This window comes from Scophthalmus maximus, chromosome 21 (genome assembly GCF_022379125.1).
Source record: "Scophthalmus maximus strain ysfricsl-2021 chromosome 21, ASM2237912v1, whole genome shotgun sequence".
In the NCBI taxonomy this organism is placed as follows: Eukaryota; Metazoa; Chordata; class Actinopteri; order Pleuronectiformes; family Scophthalmidae; genus Scophthalmus; species Scophthalmus maximus.
The window spans coordinates 1,614,995-1,631,987 of record NC_061535.1 but is presented as its reverse complement, the minus strand read 5'-3'; the positions used below and the strand labels follow the sequence as shown (position 1 = coordinate 1,631,987).

The window sequence follows — 16,993 nt, the reverse complement described above, 5'->3', positions numbered from 1 at the left end:
TGAAATATCTAAGCAGCTGTGGAGCTGGAATAACTATGTGCCAGTTTGTCCTGATGAGTTCCTGGCTTTCTCCTCCGTGCTCATCCCACTTGCTTCAGCAGTCTATACATACACCCTCTGCATCTGGCAATTTTGGTGCAACTAAATGTCATTTCCACCCACACCACCATGCACCCAGAGTTTAAACTTGCCATCAGTGCCCCCGCCACTGCTGCACGCACTCGAAACGTGTCAACTTTTTCCGAACCCTTGCTTAGAAAAGTACAACTTGAACGCTCGTGATTCTTTTAGTCTTTCTACGGTGTATCACATTTCCCAGTATTGAGACACTGAAGGGATTTTAAAGCTGCTCATGCAACTTCTGCACATTTTTTGTCAGGGTGTGATGTAATCCAGAGGACAATTCACTGGCTTTTCTAAATGTTTGGAGGGAGTTCAGATTTGAGCTAGTGAACTGAAGACATAGTATATTCCCTATCACACGCTGCCAAGATGCAACATGAGATTCTGTACCACAAACGCTTATATTTTCCAGCTGCGGAAAGTTGATATCTTTGTAAATCTGCTCAGGCGTTACTTTTTCCTTTTTTTAAACTTGATTTTTAAGTTTCATAATCGGGAGAATCTCCCTTGTAGGCTGAATGTACTTCTTTGGGAGTCGAGGGCAAGATTTAGCGTTCATTTTCTCATGACACAATAATTTCCTAGTGCTCACTTTAGTGTCAGTTGCATGATGAATTACAGTATAAGGAACGTTTCATGTCCAAGTCAAGTCCTCAATGTGGAGTTCGTTGGTATCGCTCTACATTTTGAAGGTTAACAGGGCTCCACTGGAGAGAAGCAATTCATCATAAAAAAAAATGTAAAAAAAGATCCGCCTCTAGTCGCTCCGACTTTCAAACCACAAACCCGGTGATGTCATTAAGTTAAAAAAAAGTCTGGGCACTGGCAGTCACAAGTGCCATGCAGTGTTTTGCCAGAGTGGATTGAGCCAGAGGTCAGGTCTGTTTCTCCTAATAATGAATGAGGGACACAAATGAAACAAAGGTTTTTTCACGGACAGCAGAGACACAAATACAATGTGACGGTAAATGAAAATGGGATTTAATGTCTGGTTTCAGTTTTCCTCATCATGTCTCGTTCGTGTGTGTGCGTGTTTCTGTGTGTACACAGCTGTAGGGGAGCAGCTCTGCAACTTGACTGTTTCTTGTACAGTAATTGAGGCAGATGAGGCCATAGGGTAATCTGCTGTACTGTTGACCATTTCTTTCTTTTACATTGCATGAAATATTTGTGGGCATTGGTCAGAAAGGCCTTGGGGAAAAGTAAAAGGCGCTTTTTCCACTAATGTCTGACGTTTTAGAAGACCAGACGATTAACCGAGAAAATAATTGGCGGGTGAGAATAATGGTCAGTTGATACATCTATTAAATTGTTCAATCATTACAGTACTTGTTTGGATTAGTGTACAGTATAGTGTGGCATCAAATAAAGAATAAAGAAGGGTAACAGGAGAGTACGTCTTCAGAATGTACTCAACCTTCGGTTGGCCAGTGGTTCGGGACAATTTATCGCATTAATGGCCATAATTTTAATCATAAGGCTGCATTTCCCCTCCTGTCTCAAACATCAATGCAAGACAATGTACTGTTATGTACAGAGGAATGAAAACATGGAATGGTTTGCCATCACACATTAAACACTGAACAGGTAACACTGTTTTAAGAACAGTTTAGTTATATATTATAATTACGATATTATGTAGAGCCCGACTAATTTATCAGTGGGATATGAACCCATAAAAATCGTCAGATATGAGCCTTTCACGGACATATCGATATCTGCATATGAATACTTGTATGCAAATGCAAAAGCGATGTTGATATATGTTTTACATTTCACACAAAAATATGTTTATTTTCTCAATTCAAGTTCTATATATTTTTGATTGTATTTGTGTTTTATTTAAATTTATTTATAATATAGTTTATATCTAAACTGAAAAACATTAAGCCTCAATTAAATTTCTTCATCATAAGGGTTTGATGACAATATCTTTGGAATCGTTGCAATTTGTTCTTTTTATATACATATTGGCTGATTAATATGATAAGATTCCTGTACCCAGAATCCAGATATAATGTCCTAGCTTGAAAAGTACCAATGTTATGGCATCGTATCGTATCATAACATATCGTATTGTATCGTATTGTATCGTATTGCATCTTATCTTACTCCTAATATATTCCACTAAAAGGGTTTTCTTAGTTTCGCCACAGAGTATGTGACTATACGATTCTTTTACTATTCATCAACTACCATTTTTGAGCTGTATCAAATGTTTTTACTGTGCCACATTAATACTCATGATATAGTGTGGGTGCATTTTGTCTTTGTTGTTACATTTTTTTTACTGTAGTTACTTCATTGTATTCTTTTCCTTTTCCTTGTGCCCTGGCTTTAGTCACACTGCTGTGCGTGTAGTTGCTATTCTTGGTAGTGGCTAATGGGGATCCAAAAAATTTAATTCAATATAATGAACCATAAAAACATAATAAGCCACTCTGAAATGGGGCAGCTTGCATAATGAGTACATTTTTATAATTTGAAGTACATTTTCCTCTTTTTTGCTCGACTGCAAGAGAGTAATTTTACATTGTGGTATTTGTACTTAACTAACTTAAAAAGAGAGATCTGAATAGTTCTTCCACTGCCAGTACATAGAGGCATATTAATGCTAAATTGCCCCATATACAGCATCAGAACAGGGACAAGTGGACGACTGTATGTGATGTGATGAGGAAAATAATGATATATGTTGAACGTTACGTTTTTAAGGTGTGATTTTGTCGTTTTCATCCCACAGGTCACACTTAGGAGCCTGGAACAGTCTCTTCTGAGCAGGGCTGTACTGCAGAAAGGGGCGTTGGTCAGAACAGGGGCTGAGTGCTCAGGGGGAGGCGCATTTAACAGCCAAGTAGTGGGGGGTTGAAATACAGCTGTGCTTGGTCACACTTTCACACAAGACGTCCCTGTGTAGGGGTTGAATACTGTCAATTATTCAAACCCCAAACTAACGCCTAGTCAAGTTCTGACCACACTTCTGAATGCAACCCAGAAATGTTCATTGACTCACCACGGAGACAAAGGCGTTACACACATGTGATGTGTGGACGTAGGTGCTGCGCTAACAGTGGTCATTGCATGTAGAATTGACAGGGCACTTTCTACACACCTTATGCCTCAGTTATACTCAGATGCAAAGTTGTTGGTGTTATACATTCTTCTTGCAGTCCACTTGAGGGACACGTTCCACACACGTGCTGTGCAGTATATCAGCATCTATATTATATATTGCCAGCATGCTGACTACAAATCAAATCAGAATGACGTAAATGCAAGAAGAAGAAGAAGAGCTGCTTTGTCTGCTCCGGTCTTTGTATTCTTTTAAAGATGAAGGTATTAGCGCACCGACACATTTACATTTTATTTACATTTAAGTTGTAAATGTAAATTAGTTTGAATGTGCAGGTTCCAACAAACAGCCTCTTTTCAAAGTCTTAGTTTGTTTTCAGCTCATGCACAGTTGGTACCAGTGTCTGTGTTGGTCAGCCCACGCGGACACACCAAATTGGTGGGTACACGGACAAATGATGATGAAATGTAGGCCATGCGGACCCTCACATACTTGGATGTGGATACAATGGATGTGGGAAGTATAACACTTGCTTTACAGACAAGTTTACAGCCACTGAGGCCCGGCCTCAAGACTTCTCTGCTGCCTGCGACCAGGAGCTTTAATATAGCCATTTTATGCATGCTAATTTTGAAATCTACTTGGTGATCCTTGTCGTGGAATTTTGTGTATCCTCCCTGAGAAACTCTTACGATGAGTCTTCTCAGGCACCGAGCAAGGCCATCTTATATATGGCAAGCCAAAACAATCGGTGAGCAGCGGAAGTCTCACTCGAGGTGTCATAGTCGCGGGGAGATGGCGACATTACTCTGAGCTGAATACACGACAGAGACCGGAGATGCAGGCAGACTGTCTTGGGACGCCAAAAACTGTTGATCTGTGTAGCGAACAGGAAGTCTCCTCAATATTGAGCTCTTATAATAAATACTTCTGGTGAAGACATCCACAGTTTCTGTCTTCCTGATTCAGCATCCACTTCATCAATCCATTTCAATCATGATTTGGATATTAAATTCCACATTAGGCATGTAGTTGCTTGTTGCAGCACAACCACACTATCCGATTCATGCAAGACCTTTATTGTAGAACTAGAATGGCACTCAAAGCACATACCTCCGCCAAGGCCCATCCGTCACCTTACATTCAATCAATCCACTTTTCAAATTAGACTCACTTATAGATATTAATCCCCTAATCATCAAAATGCCCCAGGAAACTGGAAAACTAAAAATAAATAAAATAAAAAACCTGTCCTATCTTACAATGTTAAAGAAAGTAATAAAATATTCCTGGATCTCCACCAAAATTTAATGGGTTCTGTCTTGGCCCATGTCCCACACTTTCACCAAGTTTCGTGGAAATCCATTCCGTAGTTTTAATGTTATCCTGCTGAAAAAAACAAACAACCAACCAACCAACAAAAATATAACCTCCCCAGCGGAGGTGTTTGCGTGAATATGTTCATGTGTGTATGGATTGCAAAAAGGGTCTAATCGCTGTCACAGTTGTGGCAAATGATGGATGGCGGCCCCTGGGGAGCAAGGCTTTGTGGGCCCAGAACTGGCAACGCAACCGCCAACCCCAACATTTAACTCTCACACCCCAGGCAGCGGTTACATAGGTAACTGTTACAGCACATGAGATTATCATAAAAATCATAAAAATTTAATTGAAAATCGTTTTTTTTTTTGGTCATGACATCACTCCCAAAGGGGAAAACGACATTGATGACATCTCCGCAGCTCTTTTCTGATTGGTCGAACTCACAGCCCCTGTAACCAACCCGGTGCTGCGATGTGCCCCCGGTTGATGATTATGATGATGATGATGATGGTGCTGAGGTGGTGTTTTTATACAGCCCCCCCCGCCGAAAAGCAGCGTGGACACGTAAACACGCAGAAGGCGGTCCGGATCACGTGACGCCACATGGAGCCTTCCCTTCCTCCGCCGCGTCTCTCCCCTCATGGGCCCTGACTTCATCGGGAGCCCGAGTGGCTGCAGATGCAATTAGGGGAACCACGCCTGTTGCTCTCTAATCTCCCTGAATCGCAGTACTTATACAGGAGCCCAGCCCGGAGCGCAGAGAGCCCGGACCGACGAACGCTTCATCCAGAAAAAAAGTGCTATTTATCCCCCCCCCCCAAAAAAGGAAAAGTTTTCACCTCATTCCTTATTGCTTTTTTTTTTTTTAAATTATCGCGAGAGCGCGCATTACGACCCTCCAGGGGTTGGTCCTGAGAGGGAGGCAGCATCAGTCCTGTCCGGGAACACGCACCAGCAGCTGCAGCCATGGAGTACCTCAAGTTCTGTTTTGTGTTTTCATGCTGGATGAAGTTCGCCAACTCGCTCTCCTCCACCGACGCACCTCAGGCGCCCGCGCCTATTCCCAAAGGTAAGCGACCTAAAGGTATTTGTTTTTTAATAAAAATAAAAATAAACTTTTTCCTCCCTCCTATTGTTGTCGGACAATAGGAGGTTTAACGGTACGACGCGACATCACACTTCTCAACGGACTCGTTTAGTGCCGTCACGCCAATCGTCCAAACTGGAAATGATGTTTTTTGGAGGGATATCCTATGCAATTATTACACAATGTTCCCTGCAGCCTGGAAGAGGTCGACATACAACTGTATGTGCCAGCGCGTAAAATGACATGATAGTGCCAAGCCCAAAAGAAACCGTCTGCGGTTTCTCACACTCCAGTGTTGTATATGTGATGTTGTTTGGCATGCGCGCAGCCCCGGCTGTTCCATAAACACATGTCCGCGCGTTGGAGGCGACTGCTTTGGTGGTTTTCGCTTTTACGCCGCCCACCCCCCTCCCTTTGCATTTAAATGCACAATGTGAGAAAACTTGCTACCCCGGGGTGCGCATGAAATCATTTGGTTACCTGGCGCGTAATACCCCGAGCAGCAGTTTGTAAACCTGTCGTGATTTAGGGTTCGTGGCGCGGAGCCGAGCGCAACCCGCTCGTACCCGTTGGTTGCTCGGACGAACCATATATGCTGCACATGTATAGGTTTAGTAACAGCGATGGGTCACACTTTCATTGACTTGATTTAAAACCCTCCCCCTGTTAACGTGTTGCTGTGGTGAAATTGCCCCTTTAATTACCCTGAGACGATTTCAGTTAAACGTAGCTTCTTGTCACAGTGGGGCACCTCTTTAAATCCCGCAGACAACAACATAAGAGGATACATCTGTTTTCATTTCGTCTTGTTTTTTTTTTGTTTGTTTTTTTTTATTCCAGTGCTGGTGTCACACGTTTCAGTTGAAAGATAAGATAAGATAAGATATTCCTTTATTCGTCCCACAATGGGGAAATGTGTTTGTTACAGCAGAACAGTGGACATTTTACAGGAAATGAAAAAGACAGTATGTATGTACAAAATATAACAAAATGTAAAAATATAAATAATATGTACAGAGCCGTAGCAATAGTTGCACATGGGGAATAAATATAAATATTGAACAGTAGTCAGAAGTCTGCAGATCTGGGGGGGGGTACTGTCAGGGCACAGCAGCTGCCCTCAGTCTCCACAGGCTCGCATTGTCCTCTGGTTCTGGACGAGCTGGGTGTCCTCCACACAGCAGCCACTTTAGCTTTTTACAAGGATTCAAATGTTTGCCTGTGAGATCCGTCCAACTACTTGGAAGGATCATATCACCAGGGAACAGTGAATGTTACTGTGGTCTGGATTTTTTTTCTTCTTTTTTTTTTTTTTTTTACGACAGACAGCAAATACAAATCTGTGCAAACAGGATTTGAACTAAATCAGCTAATGTAAACGTTCACACTTTCACGTGACAGACTCGCAGACTGAGACTAGCGGACATTCTAAAGACCTTAACACTTCAGATCAGATTAGTATTCACTGGGATTTCTATCAGGTATCTAGTTTGGGAAAGTTTTAAAGTGTATCATACTAAAAATGTAAGTTTTACACCATAGGCCTAGGTAAGGTATAGCAGTGAAACCTTTTTTTCCCTGAAACACAAGCCAAGCAGACAAGATCGTGCAGAAGTTCTTTGTCTCTCGTTGTTCTCATCCAAATATGTTTTTGACTGCAGGGACATGAGGATAAAACACTGAAGTCCACCGGTTATTTGGGTTTTTTTTTGGACCTGTCGGGGTCCCAATGTCTCTAAGAAACACTCGTGCACAACACCAATGTGAGAGCATTGTGGAATATCAACTTCATGAGTCATCCCATCCCACTCCCCTCTTTTAATTCCCCTTTTTTTCCAGAGAAAATAAGCGTAACACGCAGTGTTGATGTGCAAAGAGAAGAAGGTAACTTTTAGGAGTTGGTATAGAATCACGTTGTGCGTTTGGCCACCCGGGATTAAAGCCTGATTAATTGTCTTTTGGGAAAGATGTCAGATTACATGCTATCCAGCGTGTCAGAAAAAAAGAGAACACGTTGTTCCTCGTGTTTTTTAGACTGGACTCTCCTTTTAGGTGGGTCGTCATAGTGACAGGGCAAAGCAGAAACAGTGGTTTGTTAAGGCACTAATAACAGGGCTATAGAAAACATTTGACACTGCAGAGGTATTCCTATTGACTTTTTTGTCGCGACGAATGCCAGCTGTGCGAATGGAGATGTAGGGAGAGTTCAGGCTCAATGTATCCTCAGACCTATACCCTTTTTCTCTTTTCTCAGAGCATAGCACCTCTCCATCAGTTGTAGCACAGATGTGAACGGGGCGATTCAGCGGTGGAAAGGGTGGGGGACATTGGATTGCCGAGCTCGGCCCGTTTCTCACCTATGTGCACCTGGCCAGTCACTGAGAACAGCAGACGTGGCTGTTGGTTTGTCCGTTTCGGAAAGTTACAAAAAAAAATAAAAAATCGGGCGGTGTCCGGCCATCTGAAAGGAGCCTTTCACTGACTACTGACCCACTGCGTGAACAGAGTACATATTGGATTCAACAGGTAGTTCTTTTTGTGTGAGTCTCACCGCTACACATCTTAGCTCAGGACTCAGGCGTCCAATTCCATCATCTTGAGTTGCTTTCAGGGTCACTTTGTAATAAATGGAAGACATTTTTTTCCACAAGTCTTCATCTCAACTGCTTGGTTAGAAATACGTTTGAACTTGAAGACCGAAGACGCCACTATCTGATGATCTAAAACCGGTCTCAAAGTGGTTCACTCTTTTTCACAAAGTTGCTAAATGTTGACACTCTTCACTTAAAAAAAAAAAAAAAAAACCCAGCTTGTATTCCTGACAGTTAGTCTCAGTAAATGTTTATGGGAGGCCGGGACAAACATCATTATGATGCGGTCTGCTCCGCTGTCCCGTGGGACTGGCGTCTTTCGATTAGACCTTTCCCAGTCATCACTGACATGTCAGCAGGCAGCGTTTTATGGAGAAGAAAAGGAAACTCCACCTAAGGCCGTATATACTGTGTAATAGCGCTCTATAGTGCCTTTAATTCCAGTCTAACAAACTAACAAACCCCGTTGGCAGGCCAGACCTGTAATCACGCCTCTGATCGTTGTCACTATATCACCACGGGGTAGGTTCCGTGCCTCGGTTTCAGCCAAATGTGTTGTCTGCTCTTTTACTCCCTTTTTTTTCTCTCCTTTTTCTTTGGTATTTTCTGCCAAACATGAAGCAGATAACAACAGCAGGATGTCCAGCAGAGTTCCCATGATGCAACACCTTCATCATACGTGGTACTAAAAACAGAGGATTTTTTCACCAGTGGACTTATAATAATATAAATATTCCAATTATTCTACCTATCAGCCATCTAAACAACGACCGTCTGGAAGTGGGAGTCAAGCAGCTGTTGTTCTTTCGTCAAAAAGCTACTTTGGCTGAATCTTGTATTGATACAGCTCAGAGGGCCGAGGGGTTCAACGTTCCCAATATTCTTCCAACTCATAGAGCTTGTTTTGAATTGTAATCATTAGTAGTTGTAAACGGCATTTGCAATATTAAGGCTGGATTACTTACTGTAACAATGTGGTCTCATTTTTAAAAGCAGGAGAATGTCTTTAAGGCAGATGAAACTCCAGTCCTCCTTCTGTATCAGTTTATATTCAGTTATTATGACTAAAAACCAGTCAACCAGCTGAGAAGAACATGCAGATAGATACCAAACAATGCGCCGAGGGAGCAGGTCACCTAATCTGTAAAAAAAAAAAAAAAAAAGGACTTTCCAGGGAGAGAAGCAGCATGTGGTTGTACATGAAAAACGCTCCGCAGCAAATATGGACAATAGCTCAGATCATAAAATGGTGCTCTGCTTATCCAATCGGAGTAATTTCAGCAAAAAACATAAATCACAACCTTTTTTCCTGATTGCGTTGAATTAAACCAGGTGTGTGTTCCTGTCGACAATAAATGCTTTAATGCTCCACACTAAAAACAGACTGGGAATGACTGTCCCAACTGTAAATCTTTATCTGATAAGATCATTCATGAACTCACAACCCAGATGAAATTTGTTCCGGTGCTGTTTTTAGTTTTTTTTGGGGGGGGGTGTCTTGTAAAGTAATTGAGCTATTCTTGATTCAAAATGACGTGCGACGAGACGCCAAAATTGTTTCCTGGCCGGGTGCTGGTGACACTATGCCACATCCTAAGACTGAAGGACCTGCGGTTTAACACATGTAATTGAAAACACACCCTTTTTCCGCAGATGCGCTACACAGCTCCTGTATTGTGGAAATTGTGTGTTTGATCAATTATGGTGACTCTGACTCTATCTGAGTCGCTGGCAGCTAAAATAATGTCCAACCAACTAAACTGTGAGCAATTATTTTTTTCTAGACCTTTGCGTATCAACCCCAATGAATCAGGATACTGAGCCCTCATCCACACCAATACATTTTGATTATAGCTTACTTTTGCTATAGGTTTACACCTGGTGTCCATACTTCTCTGGAGTTTTTGACCGCCTGTCCTATTTTCGTTTAAAAACTCTAGGGTTGCATTTTAGTCTAGACAGGCAGACATGGAGACTTTTCAACCAATGACAGTCACGTTCACTTCCCCTATGGGCAGTTATCACACCGCATCCTGCTGTGGTACGTCACGTGACCGTTTGCTGACGCGGTTGGCCGCATGCATTGTGATATACATTTCCATGCTTGTTCGTATGGGCGGAGATCATTTCTAATGTGGGGACAAAACACTTGTGTGGACACAAACCGTTTGCATTTTAAGTAACGACGTATTAATGTGTATGTAATTATGAGCACGAGGAATCCTCACCTAGGCAGCGACAATGCTATTCGTAGGTGAAAAGGAATATGTGTGTGTCTGGGGGCTCCTGGCTTTTAGATATCAGATGTACGTCTGTACTGAAACTGCTTGTGGTTCAGTAAATTCTAATACATTCTAAAGCTGGAAAACCTATAAGAGAAACAGTGGGTCGGGTAGGAGGCATCCTGTGTTGAGCTGAGGGCTGAGAAACGAACGCATGGACTCTTTCTTCAGGTGACTTCTCATGTGTCCAGCTGAGGGCAACACTGAGTCAATGCTTTGCAGGAGAGACGGCCTGGACACATGCGCCGTTATCACCGTGTTATGAAGATATCAACCACCTGTATGCCAGCCGGCTTGTCTCCCCACCTTCGACTGTGGATACTAAGAAACAAGTGTAAACACGTCTTGTTTCCATCATGGTTGGACAAAGCGTTGTACAAGTTCTTCTCCGGTATAGACTGACAATTAAACCGCAAAGCGGCTGTAATCATCGCGTATCATATATTTACTGACAATGAGCAAACAACGTGACAGTGCAGAAGGGGTCGCTCCAAACGATGAATCTACAGATAATCATCACGAGAATCTGCAGCTCCACGCGGAGCATTCCAGAGATGTTCAGCTCATTGTTGCCTCAGAGTTTGTTTAGTCTCAGTGCAGCTGCAGGAGGCAGTGAAACCAAATGTACACAACTTTCTCAGCTCCAAACAGCTTGACAACTTGAGGCGAGAGAAATGTCACATGTTTCTACTGTCACAGATGGCCAATACAGTATATATTATATACATATATATTATATACAGTATATATATGAATATATTTTAAATAATATCCAGTTAATCTAAGTATTCAAATATTTTTTGCGCACAAATTCGAGTAAAATCAGTATCGTAACCTTTATAGCACACGGAAACATGACACATGCCCTTTCATCATCTCTTGCAAGATGGATCTGAACAACACTGGGGAATGTTGTACAGGTCTCCACAGACACAGATGAGCTCAGTCTTCTCTCCGTCTTCGCCTGTTCAGTGTCCAACACATGAATTGTGGGTCGGTCTTTGCTTACACAGTTAAGTTATTGAGAACGGATTTTGCCCTTCGCCTTTGCTGTGATGAAAAATGGGACTGTTGCTCGGGTATCACTCGATCCTGGGTGCGTGGCTGCTTCCGTTAATGTTACTAACTTTGGCAGCCAAGCAACTTGTTTAGACCCTGTGAATATAGCAAAAAGCGCTTTAGTTAAAGGGGCAATAAGTGACTATGAAGCAAAACGCTTAGTGGTTCTCCAATACCAGAGGTCGCGGGTTCGTGGCCCGGTCAGTGCAGTTAAATCATGACAACAACAAAGAGAGAAACAAGCTTTCTCCAGAATCGCTTACTGCCCCTTAAAGCCTGCATGACATACCAACAGTATCCTCATCAAGTTCGATGTTTGCGATACATTTCTTCTCACGCAACATTACATTCATTTAGCAGACGCTTCTGTCCAAAGCAATTTACGATAACTGGATTCACCCATTAAGATATTACCCAAAGGCGCATAGAATCGATGGAGTACATGAACATTTATCAAATAGGCAAAAACAGCGTGCTCACTTATATTTTTTTCTTTTATATTTTATATTTATCAAACATTGCTCAGAAGTTTTCAACAACACTACCTCTTAGAGAGTGCAGTTGGTGGAAAAGGTTTACCTTGTGCCATAAAAGGAGAAGTTTCAGTAGTGTGCATCACTGTCCAAGTTCAAAGGCCCGTCCATTAAAAAAAAAAAAATCTTTCATTACGTTATGTGCAGGGAAGGAGCACACAGAATACATTGAGTTATAGTTAAATTCTTGGAGCAAATCTCCAGGTTCAGGAATGGCACACTGGGGTGCACTCAAAAAAGGCAGAATTATGCCTCACCATGTGCAATTCATGCGTGAAAGTTTGATTGAGCTCAATCGGGGTTGTTGGCACAGTCTTTTTCCATCTCCCACCCCATTGTTTCTTGCTTTACTTTAAGATCAATGGCAGGCTCAGTCAAATAAATGTAGGGTTAAGATATATGTTGGCCATGAACTTAACAACCTGCACTTTCCTTTGGTCCGACACTTTCTGGACAATTTTCTTTTGTGAGACTTAAGGTAAACGGTTTATTTACTTGGATGACCAAAATAGAACTGTTGGCTGTCCAGGAATGTCTTGTCAAAGAGGAAAGATCCTGTTATCCTTATGCTCAAGGCCAGGGCACATTCCCATGATGCCTCTTTCCGTTCGGCAAGAAATGCTGACATAAGCTTAGAGCCAGCCAATGAGTCAGGATCTTTGCTCATCTTAGTGTGAAAGTTTACCCAGACGGCTGATCCACATGTGGTACAGTGAAAGCGCGAGAGGGAAAGACCACTCGGCGTCCAAGCCCATTCTTTGTGAAGGGTAGCAGCAGCACAGTATGAGCTACATTCCTCTCCCCCCAGTGGGCTGTTCATACTGTACTGACAAGAGAACATGCCGTATTTACTCTGACTAGACACCCAGCCTCCCAAATCTCAGCTGTCTAAAAGCTTCTCCTTTTGAGTGTTGCCATGTGTCTCTCAGCTATGCTTCATCATTCGTGTAATTCTGGTGTTTACATCAAAGAACACACAAAAGGACTGGACATCTGGCCCAGGATTTCATTTTGTGGTTAACCAGTAAGGTAAACGTGCAGTTATTTTTCTCCCATAGGACTAAATTGAACTTGCTTGGAAACAAAAAACAACACATTATAATAACAGAAAGATAATATTAGAAAAATGCCTAAATCGGACATGAGAGTTCTGACACTATTTCTATATCAAAGGTCAAATCAGGTGTGTGGTATCCTTGGTCCTCAATGTCTTAAGTGAAGAACCTGCCATTATTATGACATGAATGTATAAACTTGGTGGCTTACGGTAACATACTGACGTGTTACATATGTTTGCCTGGTTACAAGTTATACTGTTTACTGTATAATAGACCCTTAGTTGAGTTGTTTTATTGCAGCCTTTGGTTCACACACTTTGTTTGAGATTAGTTTTCCATTGCATCAAGAATCACATGCTGGCTGGAAGCACTGACGGTTTAGAGTATGTTCTTGCACAGTTACTGTTGAACCCATCCTCATGCCCTTTGTCATGTTACGTTGTACAATCAATCTCCTGCAGTATTAATGTTTCATGCAGCATATAACAGTACATTTTTTTGGGATGTGCAAAAGGATGATCAAAAATACATGGGTTACGTTCAAAGGGGAAGTGAGTGATTCTGGAGATAGCTTGTTTCTGTCTTTGTTAATGTGATTTTGCTGCTCCGGCCGGACCCGCAACCTCCGGTTTGGAAGTCTGACCCCCCCAATTTTTAATTTTTTTTTAACCATAGTAAGTAGGGTGTGACAACACATTTGAGCTGTGTAAGGACAATAAGTATGAATGAAAGTCAGGTAAAATAATATTCTGCCAGGCTTTTCCTTTGTAAAAAATTGGCACCTCAGTATGGTCGGTCACGAAAAGCCCAATCAAAAACGGAAGTTAAGGCGGCCTATTGACAACCCGCAGTTTAATGTAACAGAGACAGAGATAAATGGCCTTGGCTTGGCAGTGAATTGACAGATCATAATTACTGCCTTGGCACTTGGTGCTGTATTTGGTGACAATGTTATGGCATCCAGCCGAGATCTGTGGCTTTGTGGTGTCACATGATGTGAATTCCAATGTTGATGTATTTTCCATCAGGAATTAAGGAAGGAGCCCCCATAAAAGAGACTTGTTAAAGTGTTTATGTAACACTGAAAGTAGCAAATAAAAGTGTCAATCCAAGGAGGTTTGCATCCCCAGGCTGTACTCAACTGGGAGCTTACTTGTTGGGATTCACTCATGTGGCCTGCGTGTTTACACAGGAGGAAACTGTGTGGATCTAGAAGGTCAGGGCAAAGTCATGGAGGGATAACGGGTGTTACTTGGGAGTCAGCCTATTTCTTCCTGACAGGAAATGTCTCCCTGTTATCACAGACAAGTCAGTGTTTGTGTTTAGGGTATGAGCATGAAAGTTAAGACAATAGCACGGCTCGCATTATTCAATTCACTTACCATTTCGCTTTAAACGGATGGTGATGAATTCACTTTTTTATATGGGAACAGAAAAGTCAACTTCAATTGCACAGATATACGAAACACAACATTTCCTGGATGTAATCATGGCATTATGTAATGTGGAATTTATCGTGGCGGTTTTTTCAATAGCGCCAAGAAATCCCGGCCGAAAATGCTCAAGGCGCCAGTATACAGTCCAAAAGAGACCGTCTGAAATTCCATCCGTCCACCCATTAGCTGTAAGGCTTTCCCCCCAGGGTCTTGGGGAGCTGGAGCCAGCCCCCCTGACATTGGGCCAGAGGCAAGGTACAACCTGGACAGGTCGCCAGTCTCTCACAGGCTGACGCATTGAGACAAAATAAAAACACTCATGCTCATATTCCCACCTATGGGCAATTTAAAGGCAAATTTTTTTTTTGAGATGGTGGGAGGAAGCCCACGCAGGCACGGGGAGAACATGAAGACTCCACACAGAGAGGATTCAAACCCAGGACCTTTCTGCTGTGAGGTGACAGTGCTAACCACTTCACTTCACCATGTGCTGTTATTGTCATGCACATAGGAAAAGCAGAGAAAATGAAAAGCATCGGAGGGGCGATGTACTGCAAAAAAAGGAAAAGCTCAAATGGACGGATCAAATACTGAATTTGAGGAGAAAATGACATGGTTCAGGGTAAATTATCCGTCCATGCAGCAAGAAAATTTTACCTAAGAAATCTTGAAATAAGTTAGTTCATTCTAGAAAATAAGTCAGCTCTGATAGTTCAAAGATAGAAACAAGTAAATAACTTTTAAAACAAGATAATTCATCTCATATTTCCAAATCTTGGATCTTAAATCTTGGCGAGAACAGAACAAGTCGCAGTGCGCCGACCCCACGAGCATCGTATACAGACATTCTAAATAAATATGTAATCTGTTCGCAAGCTGCCGGAAACAATTGTGTTTTAAGCTCTGTTTCACAGTAAAGGGGAGCAAAAAAACGGTTTGTGTTTGATTCTTGGAACACGGAGTAAGCCTGTCCCCGGTGACCGGAGCGATCAAGTCCATCCATTGACACACAGGAAGCCAGTGCAGTGATTTATGGACTGCTGTGTTGTACTACTTTCTTGATGTCGGTGGGACTGTGGCTGCAGCGTGTAATGTACAGACACTGTTACAATAGTTGAGTTTTCTAGTTTTTTTCTCTGTCTTCTTCAGAGAACTTCTCATGTTTTTAAGGGGATAGTACGCAAAGTTTGTAAATTGTCTTTACGTGACTGTTGAGTCCATAACTAGTAGGATGTCTAGCTCGATTTCTAGTTTTTATTGTCATGGATTCAAGCTGAACACTGACTTTCAATCTGTCCTCTTTGGGGCCAAAAACGATTATTTCCATTTTTGTGTGTTTAACTGCATCTAATCTACAACATGTAGGTGAATAGGCCGCATGTAAAGCTATTGAGTAACCATTTAGATAACCTGCATGGAGAATGTGTCCCCCAGAATGTAGGGGAGACGGCCCCCTCCCAGCACTGTGCTCCACCATCCACCGCCTTCCAGCCAAGTAAGAAACAGGGACGCACCTGTGGCCCTTCCCTCTCTGCGTCGCTTTTTCATTTGAAACTCACGTCATTCTACGTCTGCCCAGTTATCTCTGCTACGTCCCATCCGATGCTGTTACTGTTGGTCTGAGTCAGACGGGGGGGGGGGGGGACTACTTCCAACCTGTAACAGAGCGTCTTGTGTCAGACGAGTGCTGGAATGGTTATTACAGCGACGACACGGGCCACAGGCTAGACAGGGATGACAGAAGGGCTGAGTCACACTGATTGGAAAAGCTGGAGAAGAGCTTCAAGGGGGCTGCTTGTAATGTACTTTAGCGCTGTTGAGTGGGTGGGAGGTGGAAGACTTTGGTGAATCTGAAAAAGGCTCTTGTATACCCTCAGGCTTTAGTTCACTTCCCCGGTGTAAAATAAGGTACAAATACAGCACAAGCCAATTTACTGGTGTCCAACTTTTTTTCTTAACAAACCCAGGGACTGTCTACAGTACGTCTGGTATTTATTCAGATACTATTTCAACATATTTGTTCTCCTCCCGGCGTCATAACTTTCCCTTTCATGGCCGCCCGTGGAGTCTTTACTTGACCGGTGGGAGTCAGGTGGGTTGTACCACATCAGAGTCTATTTGAAATGGAGGTCCCTTTAGCTTTCTTTAAATGGAAGGGGAGATTTGCTGTGCGTTCAACAAGACGAATAATCTTGACTTTCCGGGCTGATTAAAAAGTACCATAAAGGGAAATAATGAAGACTTGTTCATCTTTTTTTATCCTAAATGTGTAATGTCAGCTCCTAAGCTTTTTTTCTGCGGCAGAGTGCACTTTGAATTAGGTCTTTTCTCAGCCTTTATACAACCCCGATGTGCACTTCTCATACTTCCACTCCTACTTGCCAGTGTAGAATAGTAAATAATTTACAAGGCTTTAGTGGAACATAGT

The 16,993-nt window shown here is 42.4% G+C and overlaps 1 protein-coding gene across 2 annotated transcripts in view; it reads left to right on the top strand.

Moving 5' to 3' along the window:
- The first annotated feature begins 5,169 nt into the window (after window positions 1-5,169).
- The window catches only part of plod2 (procollagen-lysine, 2-oxoglutarate 5-dioxygenase 2), a 33,793-nt gene continuing 21,969 nt past the window's right edge, over window positions 5,170-16,993 (top strand). For both annotated transcript variants that reach the window (XM_047329900.1, XM_035619426.2), the window contains exon 1: window positions 5,170-5,588. In XM_047329900.1, the coding sequence (XP_047185856.1) occupies window positions 5,486-5,588 (103 nt within the window). In that variant the 5' untranslated portion in view covers window positions 5,170-5,485. The remainder of the gene's footprint in view (window positions 5,589-16,993) is intronic.